The sequence below is a fragment of the Salminus brasiliensis genome, chromosome 5 (assembly GCF_030463535.1).
Source record: "Salminus brasiliensis chromosome 5, fSalBra1.hap2, whole genome shotgun sequence".
Taxonomy (NCBI): domain Eukaryota; kingdom Metazoa; phylum Chordata; class Actinopteri; order Characiformes; family Bryconidae; genus Salminus; species Salminus brasiliensis.
The window spans coordinates 45,929,676-45,955,448 of NC_132882.1; the positions used below are offsets into that span (position 1 = coordinate 45,929,676).

Sequence of the window (25,773 nt, forward strand, 5' to 3'; positions counted from 1 at the left end):
CCTGAAACTCAGAGTCTACACACACACACACACACACACACACACACACACACACACTTAATAGAGCACCGGTTTGAAGCAGATCAGTAACAGTGAGAGCTAACCAGGCTACAGTACAGCCTCCAAACATGGTGGAGGTAGTTTCACACACTGTTACTGTAACCAAGACCCCCAAAGTAAAGAACGAGAGGGTTCTATATAGTACTGACAAGAGCGTTTTTTCACAAGTAACAACACTGGAACCCTTGTCTGTGTTACAGAACCCTTTTTAAAGAGAAACAGTGCAGAGCAGAGCCTGTCCTGACGTACGGCCGGCCTGCACCTCCCTCGATTAAGTATTTGACCCGTGTCTGCAGGGTTTAGACTACAGAGAACCGCTGCTCCTCTGGAGACACTCTGGATCAATACCGCTACATCAAACAGAACCGCAGGGGAACGAGGAACGAGCCGAGTGAGAACACAGTCTGACAGAACAAAGCCTCTCAGCTCCTGTCTCGCCTTAGTCTGCAGAACCCGAGCACTGTACTGTACTCCTCACATCACCGTAATCACTGCCGCCACGCCCCCCGGGGGGGGGGGTATACACACGCTTATACACACGGCTATAGAGATGGTTATACACACGGTTATACACACACGTGACCTGCTGCACCTCTACCGGCTGCGCAGGTCTCCTTCTTACCAGCCTATTTTCCCTAAATACTCAGACTGCCAGACGTCCGCCCTGGAGAGCCGGTTCTGTCCTGGTTCTCTGAGAGGGACAGAATTTAGCACATCCCTCCTCACAATTCCACCAGTGGCCTGACACACTGAGAGCGAGTGTGTGTGTGAGTGAGTGTGTGTGTGTATCATTGAGTTAGATAGATGCTAAACACACACTGAGGCCGCACTGCCAGGCCCTGGAGAGATCCTCTCTCACATGAGACCAACAGCACACACTCACAGGTCCACCACTACAGGGTCACTGACCTCCACTCAGACCTGCAGGCGGTGTTCCGAGCTGAAGCCTGGCTGTAGTGTGTAAACAAGCGCAGCGCTGCTGAAACTCCATCTGCTGACATGAATGAGAATCAGTAAACCAATCTGTGTTGACTCTACAGCGGAGCGCTCCTCCAGAGTACACTCAGTTACAGTCAACAGAGTGGGGTGCGAGGTGTGGGCTTTTGGAGTGAGAGGTACTGGGGTATAGAGGGGTGTGAGGTATGAAGCGTGAGGTATTGGGGTATTAGGGTACTGAGTGTGAGGTACTGGGATAATGGGGTGTGGGGTATGAGGTATTGGGGTGTGATGTGTGAAGTGAGGTATTGGGGTATTAGGGTATTGGGGCTATGGGGTATTAGGGTAGTGGAGTATTGGGGTGGGAGGTATGAAGTGTGGGGTATTGGGGTAGTGGGGTATTAGGGCATTACAGTATTGGGGCTTTAGGGTATTGAGGTAGTGGAGTATTGGGGTGTGAGGTATAGAGTGTGAAGTATTGGGATAGTGGGGTATTAGGGTATTACAGTATTGGGGCTGTAGGGTACTAGGGTACCCTACGACTCCGACAGTAAACCGCTCCCTCACTCAGCACAGTTTAACAGGACAGAACCCCTCCTTAGCGCCACACCCCTCACCAAGCTGAAGTACAGCAGATCTCTCTTTACCACACAGAGACATTACAACCACCGCAAGTCAGTAATGCTGCATTATAATGAGCTAATGACACTAATGCTGTAATTAACTCATTGTATTTAATTACAGTAAGAAAGACTTACCTTTAATTACAGTAATGTTGTAAGAACCTTTTAAGGGCAGTAAAGCAGCACATTACCTTTAACTGCAAAAGTAGATTTTTAACTGTAATGGAACCAATACTTAATCTAATTACAATTAGGTTACTTTTCAGAAACTACTGTAACGAGTCATGTTTAATTAGCTACTAGCTACTTTAATAGGCGGTAAGATTGTAGCATAAGTTATTGTTGAGTGCAGAAATGCAATAATGCAAGAAGTTACTCTTAATTACAGTATTATGTAATTAAAAAAAATTACTCTGTGTGGCAGTAACAGAAATAGTACCAAAAAGTACCAAGTTACTTTTAATGGAACTACTTCTGTAATGTCAAATTACTTTTAATAGCAGAAATACTGTAATGTGACCAGTTACTTATTAAAGTACAGGGGGAGGAGCTGGGGGAGGAGCTGCAGAAGGCAGGTGTATCTCACCTGTCTCTCCAGCCTGTGGGCGCCCACCTTCCTGGTCCAGCCTCAGGTGGCTCAGCAGGTGTTCCAGGACCTTCTGTGGCGTAGCGGGGACAGCGGCGTACCTGCGGGAGACAGAGGAGGAGGAGTCACTGGAGTTCTCCTCCTCGATGGAGGACAGCGAGCGGCTGCTGCACCACTCCTCCTCCTCCGTGCCTTCGTCGTCGATGTAGCGAAAGTACGGCACGTCAAAGGTGGGCAGCGTCTTCATCTCGCTGCTGCTGCTGCTGTCTGAGCCTTCGTCCTCATCCTCGTCCTCCTCCTGCTCCACCAGAGCCACCAGCAGCACCCTGCCCTCCGGCCGAGGGTCCATCGCCCCCAGCCTGGACCTACAGCATTTACCCAGAACTCCCTGGGGCAGAGTGAGTGAACTCCGGCTGACGGAAGCCCCGCAGTCCCGGCGCTAACCGCTAACGCCAGCCTCTGAAGCTCCGGCTCAGCAGAGAGAGACGAGCGGTGCAGCACATCCTCCACCAGCGCCGGGCTGAGCGTGTGTGTGTGTGTGTGTGAGCGCAGGAGAGAGAGACTGACTTCAGGCACAAGAGACAGGAAGGGGAGAACAGTTTGAGAGAGGCAGAGAGAGAAGGCAGGACGAGGTAGAGAGAAAGAGACAGGGCGAGAGAGATGGTAAGAGAATGGGAGTGTGAGAGAGAGAGAGAGAGAGAGAGAGAGAGAGAGAGAGAGAGAGAGAGAGAGAGAGAGAGGGTGTGTGTGCGCACCAGCCTGCACTCACACATGCATGTGTGTGTGTGTGTGTGTGTATGTGTGTGTGTGCACGCATGTGTTACCTCCTTCCAGTAGAGGAGGGGGGGCGTGGTGACGTCGTCTTGTGAAGCAGCAGCATCTCTCCTCTCCGCACACACACTCGCCCGCTCTCCCTCTCCCGCACACACACTCGGACTGCTGCGTCACACACTGGCTGTGGAGAGATGGGGGGGTTACTTTATCACCAAGGAGATTCCCTGTCTTCCTGATTTCCATCACAATACACATCCCCCCTCACACACACACACACACACACACACACACACACACACACACACACACACACACACACACACACAGAAATTTAACCAACCCACATCAAACAGCTCCGACCACTCAGGGATTTATTTTATCACCCGCCACACAAACACTCCCCATCACACCCACGTTCACGCCGGCATTTATACATAATTTAATCATTAATTCATCAGGGAGATTAACCCTTCACACCCTGACCGCTCTTCAGCAGCACTGCTCAGCGGCATCTACTACAAATGATTCAGTCTCTGAAACAAAGAATTCATATCTAAAACCAAGCGATTCAGCATCTATTTCGAATCACAGATATTAGAAATATCCATTTCGTCATGAATCATTCGGTGTGAATAACTTGTATCTCCTACAAATGATTTGGCATTTATGATGAATAATTCACTGTCTAAAACAAACCCTTTCAGATCTAAAATGAATGACTCAGTATGTCCAAATGTATTGTATGAATGATTCAGTCTCTACTACATATGATGCAGTATGTGAGAATGATTCAGTATCTACTATATATGACTCAGTATGTATTATAAATGATTCAGCATCTATGACAAATGATTTGGTATCTAAAACGTATGATTCAATACCCACTAAAAAGGATTCAGTATTTACCAGGTATGATTCGGTATGTACTCCTGCATCTGTGACTCAGCATCTTTTCAGAATTATTGATAAACTACTGTATATTATTCAGCATTCAGGATGAAGTATCGCTGATCGGTGGCCACACGCAAACACACGTTTTATGCAAATCAGGTGTCATTAGGCTGAGGTCAATGTGTGTTTTGCAGCGTTGCAGTTTGACAAGCTGTGCATCTGTGTGTGTGTGTATGTGTGTGTGCTGTGTTTATCTGTTGGACCCTTCTATGTACGCCACCTCATCACTGGGGTGTTATCAATCTTGCACACTTGCCTGATCTATTACACACACACACACACACACACACACACACACACACACACACACACACACACACACACCTATAGCACCTAGTCTCCTCATCCGGAATAGGAAATCCAAAGTAAATAAAAGCCCACCCAACCGCATGACTACAGCCGTCCCCCCGCAGAAAGTAAACACCGCCTGCGCTCAGCCTGACGGCTGCAGCAGGACTGCTTTATGCTGTTTTCTCCCTCTTGCGTCACTCGCTCCCCTGCTGGGACCTAGTCTGCAGGAATAGGTGGAGAGGGTAGTTATGCATGCAGAGCCTCGGGGCAGTGTCTAATCTCGGCTGCTCCCAGTCACATTACAAATGTGCTGCTCCAGTTCTGGGTGATAGGAAGGGTAGTGCCTGCATGTTAAAGGGGTGCTCCACTGTTCCCCTGACCTCTATCTGCTGTATCTGTAGAGTACGGTCCATCACCACAGACCTTCATTTCTACACGATTCCCTGAACTCAGTAAAGAGCAGAAACTCACTGACTCTAATCTCACAGATAATAGAAGTCAATGGGCAGATGAGTTAAAGGGGTGGTCCGGTGTGTATCACCCTGACCTCTATCTGCTGTATCTGTAGAGTACGGTCCATCACCACAGACCCTCATTTCTACACGATTCCCTGAACTCAGTAAAGAGCAGAAACTCACTGACTCTAATCTCACAGATAATAGAAGTCAATGGGCAGATGAGTTAAAGGGGTGGTCCGGTGTGTATCACCCTGACCTCTATCTGCTGTATCTGTAGAGTACGGTCCATCACCACAGACCCTCATTTCTACACGATTCCCTGAACTCAGTAAAGAGCAGAAACTCACTGACTCTAATCTCACAGATAATAGAAGTCAATGGGCAGAGGAGTTAAAGGGGTGGTCCGGTATGTGCTTTTCATACTTGCCAAGTGTGTTTCTGCTCTTTTCTAAGGTAACAGTGTGTGTGTGTGTGGCGTAGTGGTGGGTGTAGCTGCTTTCTGCAGTACTGAAGCTGAACTCTGAGGAGGATGTGCCTTTATTGCTCCTCTCATCGAGAGCAGGATTTGAATGTGTACTGTAAACATGGGTGTGCCACTCCAACACACACACACACACACACACACACACACACACACACACACACACACACACACACACTTCAGTGTTAAGTACTACACACATGCATGTGGAATGAACAGAATAACAAGTTCAGAACCCAAAACTGCAGGGTGTCACCAGGAGGTCACAGGTTTGACCCCTGCTGATGCCACAGCCCTCCCACCTCTGGAGTCCCAGAGAGCGTAACGGTCCTCTCTCCCCCTGCCCATCACTCAGCGTGAGGGATGCAAGCTGGTCTGCGGACGCCTGCTCCTCCAGCGTTTCTTCTGAAACCAAGGCTGTTATCCACGAGCCTCTACTCTTCTGGGAAGACTTTGCACTAGATAGTAGAACTTTGTTGTCAGGAGGATTTGATTGCATCCAGGTCTGAGAGAGAGAGCAGCAGTGAGGTTCTGCCACTCCACCTCATCCTAATCAAAAGTACTGGATGGAGCTCCTCCACCACCATCATTCCAGAGAACACAGCTCTTCCACTGCTCCACAGCTCAATGCTGGGGGGCTTCTTTATACCCCTCTAGCCCACGCCTGGCATTAGGCAGCATGGTGACTCACATTAGAAGGGGCGTCTGGATACTTCTGGACATATAGTGGCAAAACAGCACATAAACAAAACACTTGTACAACAGCCATCAGTCAGCGTCATTTTGGGGTGGGTGGGGTGTGTGTGTGTGTGTGTGTGTGTGTGTGTGTGTGTGTGTGTGAGAGACTATAATTAGGTGGACAGACAGGCTGGAAGAGCCAGCACTTTTCTGCTCTAATTGCCCATCACTCTGAAGCATCGAGAGACCTTCACTGATCTCTCCTGTATACACACACACACACACACACACACACACACACACACACACAAGGATGTCACTGGGGCAATCAGTCTCCTCTACAAATCCCATTAGAGCAGTCTCTTTCTCTCACACACACACACACACACACACACACACACACACACACACACACACACGTCAATGGCTTCAGTAGCTTCAGCCTGGCTTTGCTCATTAAACAGCCCACACCCACATCTCTCATAGTTTACCCTTCCACTTCAGCTCCACTGATATATTCCTCTGCGTTTATGAGCTTTTGAATACTTTACTGTGCCTTTAAGACTGATATATGTAAATTAGCTCTGTTCTGATTGGCTGCCCTGCATTGGACCTTCAGTCTGGGCTGAAACACTCACACTTTATAACTTCAGCGTGAATGCACACGGCTAAACTGCTGTAGGCTGAAGGGGTGGGGCTAGTCATAAGCAATCTAAAGGGGCACAGCTAAAACACCAAAACACTCGGAACAGCTTTAGCGTGAAAGGGCATGGATAATGTGATGTAGGTCCAATGGGTGGTGCTAACGTGCTGCAGGCCTAATGGGTGGGGCTCATCATAAGAAGGCTGACTGGGTGAAGCTAAAACACCAAAGCACTCCTTATAACTTCAGAGATCGTAGATACGACAAGCGGGAGAGTTCCAGATCATCCCAGCCCTACTTCTAAGACCCTGACCCTCTGTACCGGTCAGCAGGAGTAAAGGAAAGCAGGCCTTAATTCCAGGCATTGCAGCACTGCTGGCTGGAGCAGCGTGAGTGAAAGCAGAGCCGGCTCTCAGAAGGTACGGTATGCACCCGTAAGAGAGGCTCTAAATCACAGAGCTGCCTGCGTCCAAATGTGTTTAGATTCAGCCACCAGCATACGACAGACCCCGGTCAGGACTCGGTCAGGACTCGGCCAGGACTCGGCCAGACGGCATGAAGCAGTAAGCACTTCTGAGAACAGTGTGGACAGCTGCAGCTTCTCTAGCTTCATCTCCGCAGAAAAGTGCTGACCCAAAAGGCCCCCGCACCCAATGATGACCCCCCTGCACTGGGCGAGGCAGCTCTCTCTGGAGTGATGCTGGAGCTCCATCCCATCCCTTTGGGGATGAGCTGGAGTGGCGGAACTAATCCAACATCAGTACCCGACCTTACTGATGCTCTCATGGGGCTGAACACAATCAAATCCTCCCCACAGCAATGTTCCAACATCTAGTCTAAAGCTTACTCAGAACACAAGAGGCTGTAACTGCAGTAAAACACCCTTGACCTCCAGAGGAACGTTGGAGGAGCCTGAATCACAAAAATCAGACCCACCAACTGGAGCTGGTTACTATGGGGATGCTATGTGGTTGCTATGGTATCTCGGGTGCTTGCTACGGCATTGCTATGGGGTGATTGCCAAAGAGTTGCTTAGTGGTGCTAGGCGGTTGCTGTGGTATAGCAAATGCTTGCCATGGTTGCTAGCCTGTTGCCAAGCGGTTGCTATGGTACTGCATGTGGTTGGTAAGGTGGTACTAGAGTATTTTTATCATTGTGACATAAGAAGGGTGCGCGCTCATCCTATCTGTATACGTTGTACAAGCTTTCTTCATAATTCCAATGAGCCAAAACATTAGGAGCCATCAGTACCGCCAAAAGCGGTCTACGCTGAGGAAGAACTATAAAGTCTGTCCACAAGGGGGAGCTCTCAGCATTCTCAAAATGTCCTTAATTTATTATATTTGTGGTTGAGAAGTCAATCAAGTATACAAAAAAGCTTTACCATCAAAGTGATTTGAAGATACACTGTGTGGCCAAAAGTTTGTAGACACTGTAGATATTGTGCATGCAAGTAGACTTAAATGAATAATGTTTTATACCTTTATATTCTTGCATTTCTTATTTTTAGATGCTTTTATTTGCATTTTATTTTATCCATCTTGCCTTTTACCTTAAATGATCAGCCAGCTGTCTAAGCATTGCACTGCTAGTTGTGGCATGCATGACTACAGATGTGACCACCTGTAAACTGGTCACTAGGTAGCCAAACTACAGGACAGACTTCAGGTCTAAGCTGCAGTGGGCAGCGCGAGCTACTGCGCTACTGATTTTCAGACCTCGCCCAGGCCGAGTGTAAAGCAGTTATTGTATAAATAGTAAATATTTATGGAGGTGTAAAATCACGCAAAATCTGACATTCACTGAGACAATAAGGGCAGGCAGCTGTTGGCGTCAGAGACGAGAGGATAAACAGCACAGATTACTGTACTAAACGTGAAGACTAAAATTAGTCCATTCTGCTGCGCTATAAACTCCTGGAAAGGCCTGGAAGGAAAGGTCAGCAACACAAAGGCACTCGGTTTGACATGCTGTGGTCAGGTCCAGCGACCGGCTTGGTCCAGTCTTTTGGCCGTTGCGTCAGATCTTCCTGCCATTGTTGATGACCAACAACTGACAGGGGGCAAGAAATGGACTATAGCGTGGTCAGCCAATCAGAGACAGGCATGAGATAATTAACTGGCACCTTATTCGAGGGGAGACTCCACCCCACTGTAATGTACATTTTTGTCCAAGTATGTTATTCAGGTATTGATATTAGCAAATTATTCAGTCTCCACTATAAATTACCCATCATCCACTAGAAATCTTTCCATATCTACTTAGAATAATTTTATATATACGCTATATACCAAGTTATGTCCACTATGAATTATTCTATGGATGTACACTACAAATTCAGTGTTCACTATGAACAATCAAATATCCACTATTAATTATTCAGTACCTACAAATTATTTAGCAACCATTATGAATTATCCAAAATATACAATGACTTCAGCGTCCAATATTAAGTATCCTGGATCCACTATGAATTATTCATTATGCACTAGGAACAATCCAGTATATAATAGGAATTGTTTTATATCTACTTTGAATAATTTGATATACACTCTAAGTTGTGTCCACAATGAACTATCTAATGTCCACTATGAATCATTCTATGCATGTACACTACATATTCAGGGTCCACTATTGACGATCAAATATCCACTATGAATTATTCAGTATCTACAAATTATTCAGCCCCCATTATGAATTATCCAATATATACAAGAACTACAGGGTCCACTATGAATTATCCATCATCCACTACGGATGACATAACCCAGTATTTCAAATGAATCTTCCATACATCTACTATAAATTGTGTCCACTATGAATTATTCTATATATGTACACTACATATTCAGTGCCCACTATGAATTTAATATCCACTACGAATTATTCAGCACCAATTATGAATTATCCAATATATAAACAATGACTTCAGCGTCCACTATGATTCACTATAAACGAATCCATACACAGTACCACATTCAGTATCCACTATGAATTTTTCTACATCCACTATGAACTGCAGTGCGGGTTTAAATGGTAAAGAGCACCTGCTAGGGTTCAGGGGGGTAAGCAGAAATGTCAAAGTGTCCTAAATGCACAACTATAGCTTCAACACACACTGCAGTAGTCTGATTCGCGTCTCTCTCACCTCAGCTGGTGGTTCGGTGGGTCTGAGTGGGCTTTGGAGAACCTTGGCCAGTTTCTGGACCACCTCCATGCGTCTGATTTCCTCAGTGTGGTGAAACCCAGCCTGGGGGCCGTGCTGCAGAGCAGGAGAGACAGAGAACACAAACCTGAGGCCACAGTCCCACGCCATGACCCCTCAGAGAGACCAGCCCAAACACTACACTCTCAGTCCACTCTCAGTCCACTCTCAGTCCACTCTCAGTCCACTCTCAGTCCACTCTCAGTCCACTCTCAGTCCGAGCTGGGACCCAGCGCTCCTGCTGCAGCGGGCATCTCTCCTGAGGAGGAGAATGAACCTGCCTCTCTTTTCCCTTATATTCTCCCCCTCTCCTTCTCTCTTACGCACAGAGCTGAGAGGAGGGGGGTCAGGAAACATCTGCCAGTGGCTGCGATCCTGGATAGGAAGTTTCACAATCTCCAGAAAGTGGGAGAAAATCCCACCCAGAGTGTGGAAGAGCACCAGGGCTGGAAAAAGCCTCGGATTCCAGCTATTACACACATACAGACTGCATCACACGGTTAAAGGGGAAATCCACCAAGGTAATCAGGCACTTAAAACAAAATTAAATCAGAGTGGAGGTTTGGTGAGTTTGAAGTGAAACACTCGGTTCTAGATAACCTCCCCCAGTCAGAGCTGTGGTTCTACAGTGGAGGTTCTAGATAAGCTCCCCCAGTCAGAGCTGTGGTTCTACAGTGGAGGTTCTAGATAAGCTCCCCCAGTCAGAGCTGTGGTTCTACAGTGGAGGTGAAGGGAAGCAGACGTCTGAAGCTCTACTAAAAGCTCCTCACAGAAAGTTCTTCACCTAATGGTGATGAAGACGCTGCCTGATGCCTGAGACACGGTTCTACCAGAGTTCTGAGAAGAGTTCGGCTCTAGAACCTGCTTTTAAAATCAGATCATTAAAATGGTGGAGGGATACATGCTGCAGGGTGTAGTGCAGCTACAGAAAGTAGTCCCTAAAGAAAACTGCATTAGTTAGGATCATGTTTAGGACCAGGGTTAGGGTTGAGGTTAAATTAGGGGGTTAGGGTTAGGATTAGAACCAGGTTAAAGGCTAAATACAGTGTTACCCAGGTTTCCTGCTGTTGTAAAGGTCATAAAGACATCAAAGCATTTGTTACGACAGCAATGATATGCACCTGCACACACACACACACACACACACACACACACACACACACACACACACACATATATATACACACACACACACAGACCAAGCTTCCTGAAAAGAACTCAATGACCTCATGCTTTAAAGTGAGGGAAACAGAAAGGAATGTGGTGGATCCACCGTCCTCACCAGAGGAATTCCATATTAGCTGGATTGTCTATATAAAGAAGCTGAAGCTCAGAGCCTCGAGCTCACACTCCTCCCAGCCCTCGGCACAGAGAGGCAAACGCCAATAACCCATAAACACAGAGGAACCAACTCCCTCTCTCATTTACACATCACCTCACTCTCCAGTCACACTCGTCTGCTCCACCGTGGATCTGACCACACCACACACTCACAGTGGAGGGGTCATCTTCAGTCTAGTCAGTAACTCTCAGGGCTAGGAGAACATTCCTCACGGCGGTCCCCAAATCCGGTCTGTCTGTTTCTAGTTCATTACCTTCACAGACTTTTAGCTTTTAACACTGAAATCTGGAGAGAGGTACAGTACCATTTTTAAAATAGCTAGAATTATTATTATTATTGATTTAATATTGACTTTAAAGATCCGTTTTCTGTTACTTTTAATAAAATGCATGCAGAAAACACTGGCAGCCAGGTTCTAGCTAACAGGAGCCAGGTTCTAGCTAATGGCAGCCAGTGTTTTCTGCATGCATTTGATTAAAAATGACGGGTCTTTCAAATCAATCAACAGTTCCTCCTGTGTTCAGGAAAATGATCACTAGTGTGTTAATCGTTTTGCTGGAGTATTGTTCAGTACTGAGTAGATCACTCTCAACACCAGTATCAAACATCTGTATCAAGTAGATGACGATCCTAATTACCAAAACAGCCTGATCAATACAATAGATCAATACATTAGCTAGTATTATTGTACTGATAATGATGACTCGTGCTTTCCAGAGGAATTACTGTGACTTTTTGGTCACCCGGACCCGGTCTTAAGACCCCAGTCCCAGCTGCGCTCCCTTCCCCGTGACCCTCAGGATCATCGCCGTACCTTCTCCTCACTGGAACACGGTGTGTGAGCCGGGGGGTCAGCGCTACGGTCTGGAGGGGTGTCCTCAATCACTGCAAAGACATTTAATACACAATATTCAGGTGAGGAAAGGAGGAGCGGGATTTCATCTGATCACAGTAATAATAGCACATCGTCATATTGCCCACCCCTAATTACCTCTACTGCAGCTCATTATTATTATTATTATTATTATTATTATTACTACATGTCCGTTCAAATGCTGAAAGACAGCAGTAAACTAATCTTACTTGATTTGGTCTTTGCTTTGCGAGCCAGCGCAGCCACCAGTTCATTCTGCACCTGTTAAAACACAGCATAGAAGTCAATGGGCAGAGGAGTTAAAGGGGTGGTCCGGTGTGCATCATCCTGACCTCTATCTGCTGTATCTGTAGAGTACGGTCCATCACCACAGACCCTCATTTCTACACGATTCCCTGAACTCAGTAAAGAGCAGAAACTCACTGACTCTAATCTCACTGATAATAGAAGTCAATGGGCAGATGAGTTAAAGGGGTGGTCCGGTATGTTTTAAACGTGCTAAAATGAGGGTCTGTGGTGATCGGCCGTACTCTACAGACACCGCAGATAGATTATGTTAGGTTGGAAAAAGTGGTGGAGTGCTCCTTTAATGCGGTGCGCTTCATGGTGTAGATCATCTGCAATCTTCTCCACAGCAGGTGCCGAGGGCACAAGGCAGCGGATCTTCATTAGTCTCTCTAAAGGTCTCAACTGGCCTGAAGCTCTGAATCTTAAATGAACCTTTAAGTGAATTTAAATCGCAGACAGGGAGAGCAGGACTGCTGGCCCGTTTCCTCTGACTGAGAATCCGATGAATAACCGAAGAATATACACCCAACACCTCCCATTACACCTGCAGCCACGCACATACACACTACACGACCAAATACTTGTGGACGCCCCTTCTAATGACTGGATTCAACTACTGTAAGCTGCACCCATTGCTGACACAGAGGTGTAAATGCACACACACACAGCTGGTCTAGTCCCTGTAGAGAAGAAGTACTGCCAATAGAATAGGACTCTCTGCAGCAGATCAACATCATGACCCTATTGGCTCCATGCTGCCTAATAATGCCAGGCATGGGCTAGAGGGGTATAAAGCCCCCCAGCATTGAGGAGCTGTGGAGCAGTGGAGGAACTGTGTTCTCTGGAATGATGGTGGTGGAGCTCCATCCAGTACATTTGATGGGATGAGTTGGGGATGATGAGGTGGTGGTGATGACATCAAGTATTGGGACGTCTGCTCGTTCACTATTTCTTCTGAAATCAAGGGGATTAAAGAGCTGATCCTGCTTCTGTTGGAGTAACTGTCTCTACTGTCCAGAGAAGAAGACTTCTGGAGGATAGAGCATTGCTGTGAGGCGGCAAGAGCATTAACGAAGTCAGGATGTTGGATGATGATGATGATGATGATGATCACTACCCTACCTCATCATCCCCAACTCATCCCAGTACTGTATGGAGCTCCACCACCATCATTCTCGAGAGCACAGACACCAGACATGTCTTGGCTGATCGACTGAATCTGGTCTCAGAGATCAATCATGATACTCCGATTTTCCACCAAACTGCCCCTTTGACCATGCCCAGCAGCCCAGGAAAAACTACATCCCCCATGAGGCCGAGCAGAGCAGCGAGAAAAGGCCAGTGATAAATGGGGGTTGTTTGGGAACTGCGACACAGTGACCCTGCCTGGCAGTTCCACTAATGCAACTATTAAACTCTCTCCAGCTAGACGGGAACAAACCCCAGGACTACAGGCTTTGATATGAAGTACAGAATTACGCGTCCTGCTTTCTCCTCTCCCTGAGGCGTAGATTTATAACCTAAAAACAGCCACAGCTCACTGCTACGCAACGATTTTCCAGCCTCTCTTCAGCCTTTAGAATTTAACACACTGTCCCTTTAAGACTGAAATGTAAAAAAAGCTCTGTTCTGATTGGCCGTCCTGTACTGTGAATTGGAACACTCCTTATAACTTCAGTGTGAACAGGGCGGGGTTTAACGTGTAGGGCGGATATTTTCAACGATCCTCGGCCTCACTTATCTAGAACATGGACTGAAGTTCCAGTGCTAATTGGTGGGGTAAGACTCCCTGACAGGTTAGCTACATTAGTTTCGTTGCTCCGATGCTAATTGGTGGGTAAAAGCCTTTATTGTCTGTTAGCTACATTAGCCTTGCTGCTTCGGTGCTAAAACTACAGAAGCCGACCCCCAGACACCAGAAACAGGTCGACTACTTTCAGAGTTGGGGGAAAATGTGTCGGTCAGTTTTTTTTATCGCTTTAATACTCAGAGAGCCCAAGTTCAGGATAGGCCAGCAGTCAGCGTGAACAGCAGAGCTGAACAGCCGAACAGCTGAACACATTCCAGCTCCATACAAAGAACAGCAGGAAATTAATAGTGCACTCCGTGACGTCCCCCGGGTGTCCGGAATAAATGCAGAATTGCGGGCAAGGGGTTCTTTTTCTGTTGCCAAGGACACCGCAGGTGCACAGCCTCACCTTGAGCAGCAGTTCTGCAACGTTACCTTAATGGCCAGAAGGGACGAGCTCAGCAGGACCTAATGTAAAGACTCTGAGCCCTGAAGTGCTGACGCTCAGAGAGCTTATTACAGAGCAGATGAACGTACTGAACACAAACCACAGTACTGTACATCCAGTATGAAGCTCTAATGACATTAATATCCAGAATGAAGCTCTAATAACATTAATATCCAGTATGAAGCTCTAATGACATTAATATCCAGAATGAAGCTCTAATAACATTAATATCCAGAATGAAGCTCTAATAACATTAATATCCAGAATGAAGCTCTAATAACATTAATATCCAGTATGAAGCTCTAATAGCATTAATATCCAGTATGAAGCTCTATTAACATTAATATCCAGTATGAAGCTCTATTAACATTAATATCCAATATGAATTAGTAATAAAGTGGGATTTTTTTTCCACAGTGACTGTAAGGTGTATCTGTAATGGACAGCAGTAAATGCAGTGACTTCTCACCGTTGATGTGAGACGCTCGAGTGCCCTCATCTGGACAACATGGCCGGAAGTGTCCGAGTGTCTCTTGGTCTCTTCATCCCACCTGCAGACAGAAACATGGTGATAAACAGCTCTGTTCGGATTGGCTGTGCCTCATTTAAAAAGCATTTGGAACTTAGGGCTGTAATGAGTGGGCGGGGCTAAAGTATGTTACAGGTATATATGTACACTCAGCCTATAGCAGTTTGGCCCCACCCACTCATAATGAAGTTATAAGGAGCGCTACAGCCTGGACTTCTTTTTGAACGAGGCACAACACAGGGCAACCAATCAGAATACAGGTAATTTACATGCATCAGTCTTAAACAATTAATTACAGAGCACAGGAGGAAAATTTTATTATATATATATATATATATATATATATATATATATATATATATATATTATTACTATTATAATTAGTATTTATTAAGCTGAAATGAAGAGTAACAGGCTGCAGCAGAGCCGCTGTACTGGGGGGGTTAGCTGACGGTCACGCGGGGGCAGCGCTAGGAAGCGATGGCGATAAAGGAGAGGAAAAGGGGTCTAAAAACAGAGCTCATCTCAGCGAGGGGGCGTTTCCTGGACTAAACGGACAACAGTGAGGACAGCGCCACACTGACCCACTTTACAGACTTCCATTTACATCCGTCTGCTCTTCCGGACTGGGCAGACTGGCTGGTCCGAGTGTGTGGCCTCAAATAAAGGGTTATTCCAAACTGTGCAGGATCTGATCAATTCCTGTGAGGGGGGATTCACTGAACTGCGGGAAAAAGGGGGGGGGGCAATTCAGAAAGTTCTCTTTTTGATTGTGAGCTTTTATTTTCTGGCAGAAATAGGGTTGATGGGCTTAAGGAGGCCATCATAGAACCTCTCACTGTAGGTCCATTTTGGTTGATAGACTTCTTAAGAGGTGGAGCGTTAGCACCCCCTACTGGAGATGGTAAGCACTACATAAGGAAATGAATAAATAAATGAATAAATAAATGAATAAATAAATTTATAAACACATTTCAAACATATCCATACATGAGGCCTGTTACTTTAAAGCTAATATGTAAATGAGCTCTGTTGATCTTGTTCATAACAAGAAACTCAAAACTGGCTGTTTTTGCAGCCTCATTTCCATACATGAGCCAGTATGGATTGTGGGTTTTACACAGAAATTCTTCACAGGGGTGTGCTGACCACCCAGACATCGCTCCTCTGTGGTCCTATTGGAGTTACAGTCTGTATCTGTACATCTACACAATGCAACTGTTTGGCAGGTGTTTCTAATAAAATGGCCAATGACTGCTGATATTAGGTGCCACATTTAAATACTGGAGTGTGTGTGCTGGACATGACTGACAGAGCGTCCCTCACTAACACTGTGGTATGTAGACACCTGCTGGCGGGTGATGGAACTGCACCCTGAGTCGCACCCAGTTGCTATATTTTATAAGTCATGTACTCAGACGATGTCTTCAGATAAAATAACATAATAAAGTAAAAAATAATCAAAACAAATGTCTAAAAATAAGATGAATAACATTTCTAATTAAACCTCCTTACTTGCAATATGTCTGCATTTCAAAGTGTCTTGGGATTAAAAAATTTATATGAAAAAGAATTGAATAAACTTAAAACAGCACCAAAACCACATCACAGAGCTTAAACATCCACTCACTGTTTATGGGTCCCAACGCGGAGCTGCATGTGGGGGACCAGCTGCAACAGCAGGCTCACTCCATTCTGCCACTGGCTCGGATTCCTAAACTCACAGCTGTGAGCCTCACACTCCTCAAAGGAGAACTGGTACAGAGAACCGGAGTCCTCAAACACCGCCTGCCTCTCCACTGGAACACACAGCAACACAGCAGGGCTCAGCGTTACACTGCCTGACAGGACAGGGGCACCAATCCCTGTGAACGAAGGCCTCCAGACCGAAGTTCAGTGTGTAAAGCAGTGTGAATCTGTGTGTATCAGCGCTCGGAGGCTCGACTGTACAGCTGATATTCCCCCCTCACTGTCTCCTGTTTGCCATCTTTTACTGAAACCACCATTAAAATGATACAAAATGACGTCATTTCCTGCGAAGAGACTGTTTGCGTTTGTTGAACAATATTTTAAAAATTAAATAAATAAAAAAATTTAAAAAGCTTAACCATCTCCACATCTAGTTCCCATAACTAACCAGGCTTCTCTAGATGTTCTGCAGCCTTCAAACACAGAGTTCAGTGACCAGGTCGCAACTGAAGGTTGTTTGTGTAAGCAACGCTGCACAGTAGAACAGTGCACCACCCTCCTGCAGGTTCTCTGCAGTCATATGGGGGGTGCTGGTTTGCCTGTCTTACCAGCATATGAGCAGTTCTCTCCGAGAGGCTTCTTGGGCTCCCTGACCTCCACACGTCCTCGGAGCTGCCACACTGTAGAAACTGCAAGCTGCCTTGGGACCATCGGTTACTTTCTTATTCACATTTAGGAAGGCCCATGACCCAGGTCCAATTTAAGCATTGTTTTGTTAAGGTCACCAGAACCTTTGCGTATACCTGAACAAGCCCAACATTCTGCGTTGGCCATCTGAAGAACATTACCCAATACTGAGACAAACCCTACATCACCCAAACTTCTCATTATATAGAGTTTATCTAGTGTCAATAAGCCCCACAGGTTCATCTTAGAAAGACCAGCGTTCTCCACGTACCTGAGAGCAGAACCCGATGCTGCAGCAGAACGTTCCAGACTCCAGCAGCTGTGCTTCTGCTCTGAACACAACCACGCTGCTCCATCAGCCACTGCACCAGCTCCAGCCCTACGAAACTTCTTCTGTAGGAGGACATCAACACACACACACACACACACACACACACACACACACACACACACACACACACACACAGTCAACGACGGAGTCACACAGCTTAAACTTAAGGAAGAAGGAGTTCATAGAGGAACAGTCCATAAACTCCCATCCTAATCACCACAGACCCTCACACACCGGACCACCCCTTTAACTCATCTGCCCATTGACTTCTATTATCAGTGAGATTAGAGTCAGTGAGTTTCTGCTCTTTACTGAGTTCAGGGAATCGTGTAGAAATGAGGGTCTGTGGTGATGGACCGTACTCTACAGATACAGCAGATAGAGGTCAGGATGATACACACCGGACCACCCCTTTAACTCATCTGCCCATTGACTTCTATTATCAGTGAGATTAGAGTCAGTGAGTTTCTGCTCTTTACTGAGTTCAGGGAATCGTGTAGAAATGAGGGTCTGTGGGGCCAAACCAATTATTTCATCAATATTTAATTAAATGGTGTCTGGACTTACTTGATGATTCGGGCTAGTTTGACGTGGGCTTTCCAGTTTTCCTGCCCGTTGGATAGGAAGGCGTTCCTCAGGGCGCGTCCGGCACACGACACATTCTTCACACAAGCCTTCAACACAAAACAGATATTTTCTCTCAAAACATCAACAGAGACAACAAATACATTCCCCTCTCCAAAAACACACTGTAAAATATATATATATAATAATTTATATTATATTTTGCACATTATCCACGAGGCCCAAGTTTAACATATGTGTTTCTGAACTAAAAACCAGTCAGAATTCATGTCCACACTGCCTTTTCCAACCCGTCTTTATTCCTTAGAATTGAACACACTGTGCCTTTAACACAAATATATGCAAATGAGCTCTCTTGTAACTGGCCGCTCAGTCCTGGCTGTTCATTCAAAAAGCAGCACAGGCTGCTACAGCACAGATGACCTCAGCAGATGACCTCAGCATGAATGGGCGGGGTTAAATTGCTTCAGGCTGAGTAGGGAAATGTATGCAAATGTGTTTGTGACATCACAAAAACATTAAAGGGCAACTAACCCTACATTTTATCTACTAACCTTAAAGCACTAACATACCTTACATATAACATACATCTGTGTGAAGTAAGTCCAATGTGATTGGCAAAATTTGTCTCCAGCTGTTCTAAATTGGGGTAGAGCGCCCCCTTGAGGTCAAAAATTCAGCTCTGCTTTCAGTAACGCCCCCTTAACTGATTATGACCTAGGAAAGATTAGGTAGTGGGGGGCAGCCAGCGGCCTTCTGAAGGCTGACGCAGCAATGCCCGAAGCAGAAGAGCCTCTGATTGGCAGATTGCTTCCCTGCCCATGCACCACTAAGTCCCGCCTCCACAGGCTCATAATTCTGCATTGTTCTGCAGTATTTATGAACCGTAGGACGCTCTGAAGCCCTGTTTACACACTACACTAGTAGGTTTTCCACGACTCTGGCCCTAACAGGAGTCCAGCAGCGCCGGCGAGTCGAGTCAAGCTGTGAGTCAGGGCTAGAACAGCCGTCACTCAGCGCTAAAGTGCTGATAATCAACAAGAGAGGGGTCAGATTTCACCCGGCGGGCACGTTTGCAACCAGATTTTCAGGTCTCTCCGGCGGGGAGGATGAGGAGCGTGTGCTGGGATGTGCGCGCCTTACCTGGAGTCCGGCGGCCCCGGAGTTCAGACAGCGGATGGTCTCAGGTGACTGCTCCTCCGATGCAATCTAACAGGAGGAGGCGGAGGTTAAACTCTTTATAAACAATGAGCCTCTGTCTCCTCAAACAATAAACACTGTCTGCTCAGTCTTATCTCCCAACACGGCTTCAATCAGCGGCGCAATCACCAAATTACAGACTGCCTATCCAGACCATCTCCCCCATTCACAAACCTGCAGCACTCCAGAACTCCTAATCCAGAGTCGGGGGTCCGGTGTGAATCTGAGCCTCACTGTAGAGAAACTGACCCACTCTGATCTCTCTACAGTGGAGGTGAAAGGAAGCAGGCGTCAGTCGCCATGACTACAACACAGATACAGCCCATAATGTATCTCCTATCCAAACCCACCAGTGCAGCTACACAAATCATCATTCCATATAAAACTCAGATGATGATGATGATGATGATGAAGGTAAAATAGTGAATAGAGAATCTGAACTAATGCAGTTCTCTTTAGGGACTACTTTCTGTAGCTGCACTACACCCTGCAGCATGTATCCCTCCACCATTTTAATGATCTGGTTCTAAAAGCAGGTTCTAGAGCCGAACTCTTCTCAGAACTCTGGTAGAACAGTGTCTCAGGCATCAGGCAGCGTCTTCATCACCATTAGGTGAAGAACTTTCTGTGAGGAGCTTTTATTAGAGCTTCAGACGTCTGCTTCCCTTCACTTTCACCAGTAAATAGTATGTAATTCATACTGAATATGTATCAAATGAACACTGACCAAGTCATTAGTAAACAACTCATACTGGATACTGAATAATTTATATTAGTTACTGACCAACTCCTACTGGATACTGACCCATTCATACTGGATACTCAACAACTCCTACTGGATACTCAACAACTCCTAGTGGATACTGACCCATTCATACTAGTTACCCAACAACTCCTACTGGATACTGACCCATTAATACAAGTTACTGAAGAACTCATACTGGATACTGACCCATTCATACTAGTTACTGAAGAACTCATACTGGATACTGACCCATTCATACTAGTTACCCAACAACTCCTACAGGATACTCAACAACTCATACTGGATACTGACCCATTCATACTAGTTACCCAACAACTCCTACAGGATACTGACCAACTCATACAAGTTACTAAACAACTCATACTGGATACTGACCCATTCATACAAGTTACTAAACAACTCATACTGGATACTGACCCATTCATACAAGTTACTGAAGAACTCACACTGGATACTGACCCATTCATACAAGTTACTGAACAACTCATACTGGATACTGACCCATTCATACTAGTTACTGAAGAACTCACACTGGATACTGACCCATTCATACAAGTTACTGAACAACTCACACTGGATACTGACCCATTCATACTAGTTACTGAAGAACTCATACTGGATACTGACCCATTCATACTAGTTACTGAAGAACTCATACTGGATACTGACCCATTCATACAAGTTACTGAAGAACTCATACTGGATACTGACCCATTCATACTAGTTACCCAACAACTCCTACTGGATACTGACCCATTCATACAAGTTACTAAACAACTCCTACTGGATACTGACCCATTCATACAAGTTACTGAAGAACTCACACTGGATACTGACCCATTCATACAAGTTACTGAAGAACTCATACTGGATACTGACCCATTCATACAAGTTACTGAAGAACTCATACTGGATACTGACCCATTCATACAAGTTACTGAAGAACTCATACTGGATACTGACCCATTCATACAAGTTACTGAAGAACTCATACTGGATACTGACCCATTCATACTAGTTACTGAAGAACTCATACTGGATACTGACCCATTCATACTAGTTACCCAACAACTCCTACTGGATACTAACCCATTCATACAAGTTACTGAAGAACTCCTACTGGATACTGACCCATTCATACAAGTTACTGAAGAACTCATACTGGATACTGACCCATTCATACAAGTTACCCAACAACTCCTACAGGATACTCAACAACTCATACTGGATACTGACCCATTCATACTAGTTACCCAACAACTCATACTGGATACTGACCCATTCATACAAGTTACTAAACAACTCCTACTGGATACTGACCCATTAATACAAGTTACTGAAGAACTCCTACTGGATACTGACCCATTAATACAAGTTACTGAAGAACTCCTACTGGATACTGACCCATTCATACAAGTTACCCAACAACTCCTACAGGATACTCAACAACTCATACTGGATACTGACCAACTCATACAAGTTACTAAACAACTCATACTGGATACTGACCCATTAATACAAGTTACTAAACAACTCCTACTGGATACTGACCCATTCATACAAGTTACTGAAGAACTCCTACTGGATACTGACCCATTCATACAAGTTACTAAACAACTCCTACTGGATACTGACCCATTCATACAAGTTACTAAACAACTCCTACTGGATACTGACCCATTCATACAAGTTACTAAACAACTCCTACTGGATACTGACCCATTCATACAAGTTACTAAACAACTCCTACTGGATACTGACCCATTCATACAAGTTACTAAACAACTCCTACTGGATACTGACCCATTAATACAAGTTACTAAACAACTCATACTGGATACTGACCCATTCATACAAGTTACTAAACAACTCCTACTGGATACTGACCCATTAATACAAGTTACTAAACAACTCATACTGGATACTGACCCATTCATACTAGTTACTCAACAACTCATACTGGATACTAACCCATTCATACAAGTTACTCAACAACTCATACTGGATACTAACCCATTCATACAAGTTACTCAACAACTCATACTGGATACTGACCCATTCATACAAGTTACTCAACAACTCATACTGGATACTAACCCATTCATACAAGTTACTCAACAACTCATACTGGATACTGACCCATTCATACAAGTTACTCAACAACTCATACTGGATACTAACCCATTCATACAAGTTACTAAACAACTCATACTGGATACTGACCCATTAATACAAGTTACTGACCAGTGGATCATAATTATGTATAGTAGTTACTAAGAGATCCATTGAGGATACTGCATAACCACTAGTTACTCAACAACTCATACTGGACCCTGAATACTCTGCAGTAGCTACAGCATCACTCACAGTAAACACTGAATAATTCATACGCATCATATTAGCAGTTATTAACGCTTATTACTGCGTTCCGTGTCTTCAGCTCCTTCTTCAGCTCCGCCCCGCCGAACAGGTCTGCAGTGACTCACTGGGATCAAATGAAGGAGCTGATTCAGGCCTTTTACAGCCAAATAAACGCCGCCAACGGGCGAACAGCAGCACACAGCAGCACACAGCCGTTTCTACAGGTTTTATTGGCGTTTCTAAAAACAAAACCACACCAAGAAGCCCGGTTTAACCGCCTGAGTTACGTGGTTTTGCAAACAGGGATAAACTTCCACACTTTCCCTCTAACTCTCCGCTCCACCTTAAATGCGGCGGCGGCTGCGCTCGGACTCCTCGGGCGCCTGACTGTAACCGCTGCAGCATTTAAGGTGGACCGGACAATTCCACCAAACACGCTGTAACTTCGACTTACGGCCTCAGAGCTCTTCTTTTTCACCGGTGGTCTCTGTTTCAGCCTCGTTTCCTCCACTTTCTCCTCTTTAACTGGACTCCAGCTCCACCGCCAGCTCAAAAACCCACTCTTCCCAGTGGAGGGGCTCTCCTCCACCACCGCCATACCCCGACCTCCCTCACAGCGACACGTCTAACCAATTAATCCACATTACCCACACCCGCCCCGCAGCCTCCTTTGTTTAATTCAAGCCGCCTCAGCCGCCTTCCAGTCCCGGTTCACAGACCTGAACACACCGGGGAGCCGAACCCTCCCAACACTCCCACAGGTATCAGCCTGAGCTCGGAGCTCCTGCCTGGCTTCGGTCCGAAAAGCGACCATAAAGCCCAGAGCCCTGTTTGAACCACTAACACGCGCACGTGAGTAAATAAAGGCGTGGCTACGTTGCTTAGAAAGGTGAAGTCACGTGACGCTCACGGTCACCTACGAAGAAGGTGTCTGTTGAATCCCCAATATCGAGAACCGATTCTTTTGAACTTCGTTCGTGGCAATGAGTCAAATCGATCCAAAGCCCAGGACGACGAGTCACTTTCATTCGAGGTGAGCTTTGGGCTCCACAGGTCACTTAGTTTTATTCCATTATAAATATTTAAACGCTTTTAAAGGTGTTTTTATTCCTCACAGTGCCATAAAATCTGAATTCTGACTCTTAAATACCCCCTTTATGAATCTGTCCGTGTATAATAGCATTTCCCAATGTATTATATTTACCTGTGTGGCAGGTATTACTACACGTCTGTGACACTGTTTATAATGTTTATGATGATCAAACATCATTAAAGCACTATTTTAGAGCTTTTGAAAGGTTTAAGAAATTTACATTCAATTTACATAAAATTCACAAGAAACCAACCAAATCAAATGTGGCAAAGTGTGAGAAACACAACATACAGCTGATTAAAACAGGCTAACTGATCTTTTGGTGGCACAGAACTTTACAAAACTCTATTACTGTGCCTCAGAACTTTTGTAAAGCCCCTTATTCTGCATAAAAACTGGCAAACCCTTTTATTCTGGCCCAGAACTTTTCAAAATTATACCATAGAACTTTACTGTGGCCCAGAACTTTACAACCTCCTTATTGTACCTTAGAACTTTACTGTGGCCCATAACTTTACAACCTCCTTATTGTACCTTAGAACTTTACTGTGGCCCAGAACTTTACAACCTCCTTATTGTACCTTAGAACTTTACTGTGGCCCAGAACTTTACAACCTCCTTATTGTACCTTAGAACTTTACTGTGGCCCAGAACTTTACAGCATAACCTTACTGTGGCCCAGAACTTTACAACCTTCTTATTGTACCTTAGAACTTTACTGTGGCCCAGAACTTTACAGCATAACCTTACTGTGGCCCAGAACTTTACAACCTTCTTATTGTACCTTAGAACTTTATTGTGGCCCATAACTTTACAACCCCCTTTGCGTGGCCCAGAACTTTACAACCCCCTTATTGTGCCTTAGAACTTTACTGTGGCCCATAACTTTACAACTTCCTTAATGTACCTTAGAACTTTACTGTGGCCCAGAACTTTACAGCATAACCTTACTGTGGCCCAGAACTTTACAACCTTCTTATTGTACCTTAGAACTTTACTGTGGCCCAGTACTTTACAACCCCCTTTGCGTGGCCCAGAACTTTACAACCCCCTTATTGTGCCTTAGAACTTTACTGTGGCCCAGTACTTTACAACCCCCTTTGCGTGGCCCAGAACTTTACAACCCCCTTATTGTGCCTTAGAACTTTACTGTGGCCCAGTACTTTACAACCCCCTTACTGTGGCCCAGAACTTTTCAACCCCCTTACTGTGGCCCAGAACTTTACTGTGGCCCAGTACTTTACAACCCCCCTTACTGTGGCCCAAAACTTTACTGTGGCTCAGTACTTTACAACCCCCCTTTCTGTGGCCCAAAACTTTACTGTGGCCCAGAACTTTACAACCCCCTTATTGTGCCTTAGAACCTTATTGTGGCCCAGTACTTTACAACCCCCTTTGCGTGGCCCAGAACTTTACAACCCCCTTATTGTGCCTTAGAACTTTATTGTGGCCCAGTACTTTACAACCCCCTTACTGTGGCCCAGAACTTTACTGTGGCCCAGAACTTTTCACCCTCCCCCACCCCCCATTCCTGCGAGCAAGACCAGCTGGAATAAGACGAGCTGAGAGTGCAGTAGTGAGGAGATCCTACTGAAAGTTTTTTTAATGATTGTCTCAAAGAACTGCCGGACACTGAAAAAGACCAGGAAGGACCCGGAACAGTGAGACTGACACAGCAGCCGGAGAAGATGCTGTAATTACAAAGAAATGAGGAGAGAGGCTGAAAGGGTGTAAGTGGTTAACGTCTCCATGGTTACAGTATTATGGACAGGCCCTGGTTGTGCTCTCTGAACTGTACGATTGGGCTTGGCGTAAGAAATGACAGAGGAGAACCGAGCCGGAGTCGGGAACATCACGGCCGCGTGCTGAGGTAAGGTCCTGTCTTCATCCACTGGGACTTCAAGGGAGCACATCGGTTGAAGTGGTGAGATGAGCAGACTGTTGTGTAAACACTGCGCTGTTTTACAGAGACGCCTGCGGTACAAACATCTTACACAAGCGTCACACACCAGATTCAAAACTGCTGACTGAACAGCTGGAGAAGAGCAGCTGCTGAAGCTCATCTTTCACGTGGTGGTGGAAGCCATGATCAGATGTGTGGAGTT

The 25,773-nt window shown here is 45.5% G+C and overlaps 1 protein-coding gene across 1 annotated transcript in view; it reads right to left on the reverse strand.

The window, feature by feature from the left end:
- The window catches only part of rapgef5b (Rap guanine nucleotide exchange factor (GEF) 5b), a 40,539-nt gene extending 17,089 nt beyond the window's left edge, over positions 1 to 23,450 (reverse strand). The window contains exons 1-11 of the mRNA XM_072680647.1: positions 23,030 to 23,450; positions 19,392 to 19,457; positions 18,231 to 18,337; positions 17,604 to 17,725; positions 16,587 to 16,755; positions 14,897 to 14,978; positions 12,112 to 12,163; positions 11,843 to 11,913; positions 9,630 to 9,743; positions 3,030 to 3,160; positions 2,206 to 2,306 (exon numbers count right to left, since the gene is read on the reverse strand). Of these exons, the coding sequence (XP_072536748.1) occupies positions 2,206 to 2,306; positions 3,030 to 3,160; positions 9,630 to 9,743; positions 11,843 to 11,913; positions 12,112 to 12,163; positions 14,897 to 14,978; positions 16,587 to 16,755; positions 17,604 to 17,725; positions 18,231 to 18,337; positions 19,392 to 19,457; positions 23,030 to 23,173 (1,159 nt within the window). The 5' untranslated portion in view covers positions 23,174 to 23,450. The remainder of the gene's footprint in view (positions 1 to 2,205; positions 2,307 to 3,029; positions 3,161 to 9,629; positions 9,744 to 11,842; positions 11,914 to 12,111; positions 12,164 to 14,896; positions 14,979 to 16,586; positions 16,756 to 17,603; positions 17,726 to 18,230; positions 18,338 to 19,391; positions 19,458 to 23,029) is intronic.
- Positions 23,451 to 25,773: the final 2,323 nt, after the last annotated feature.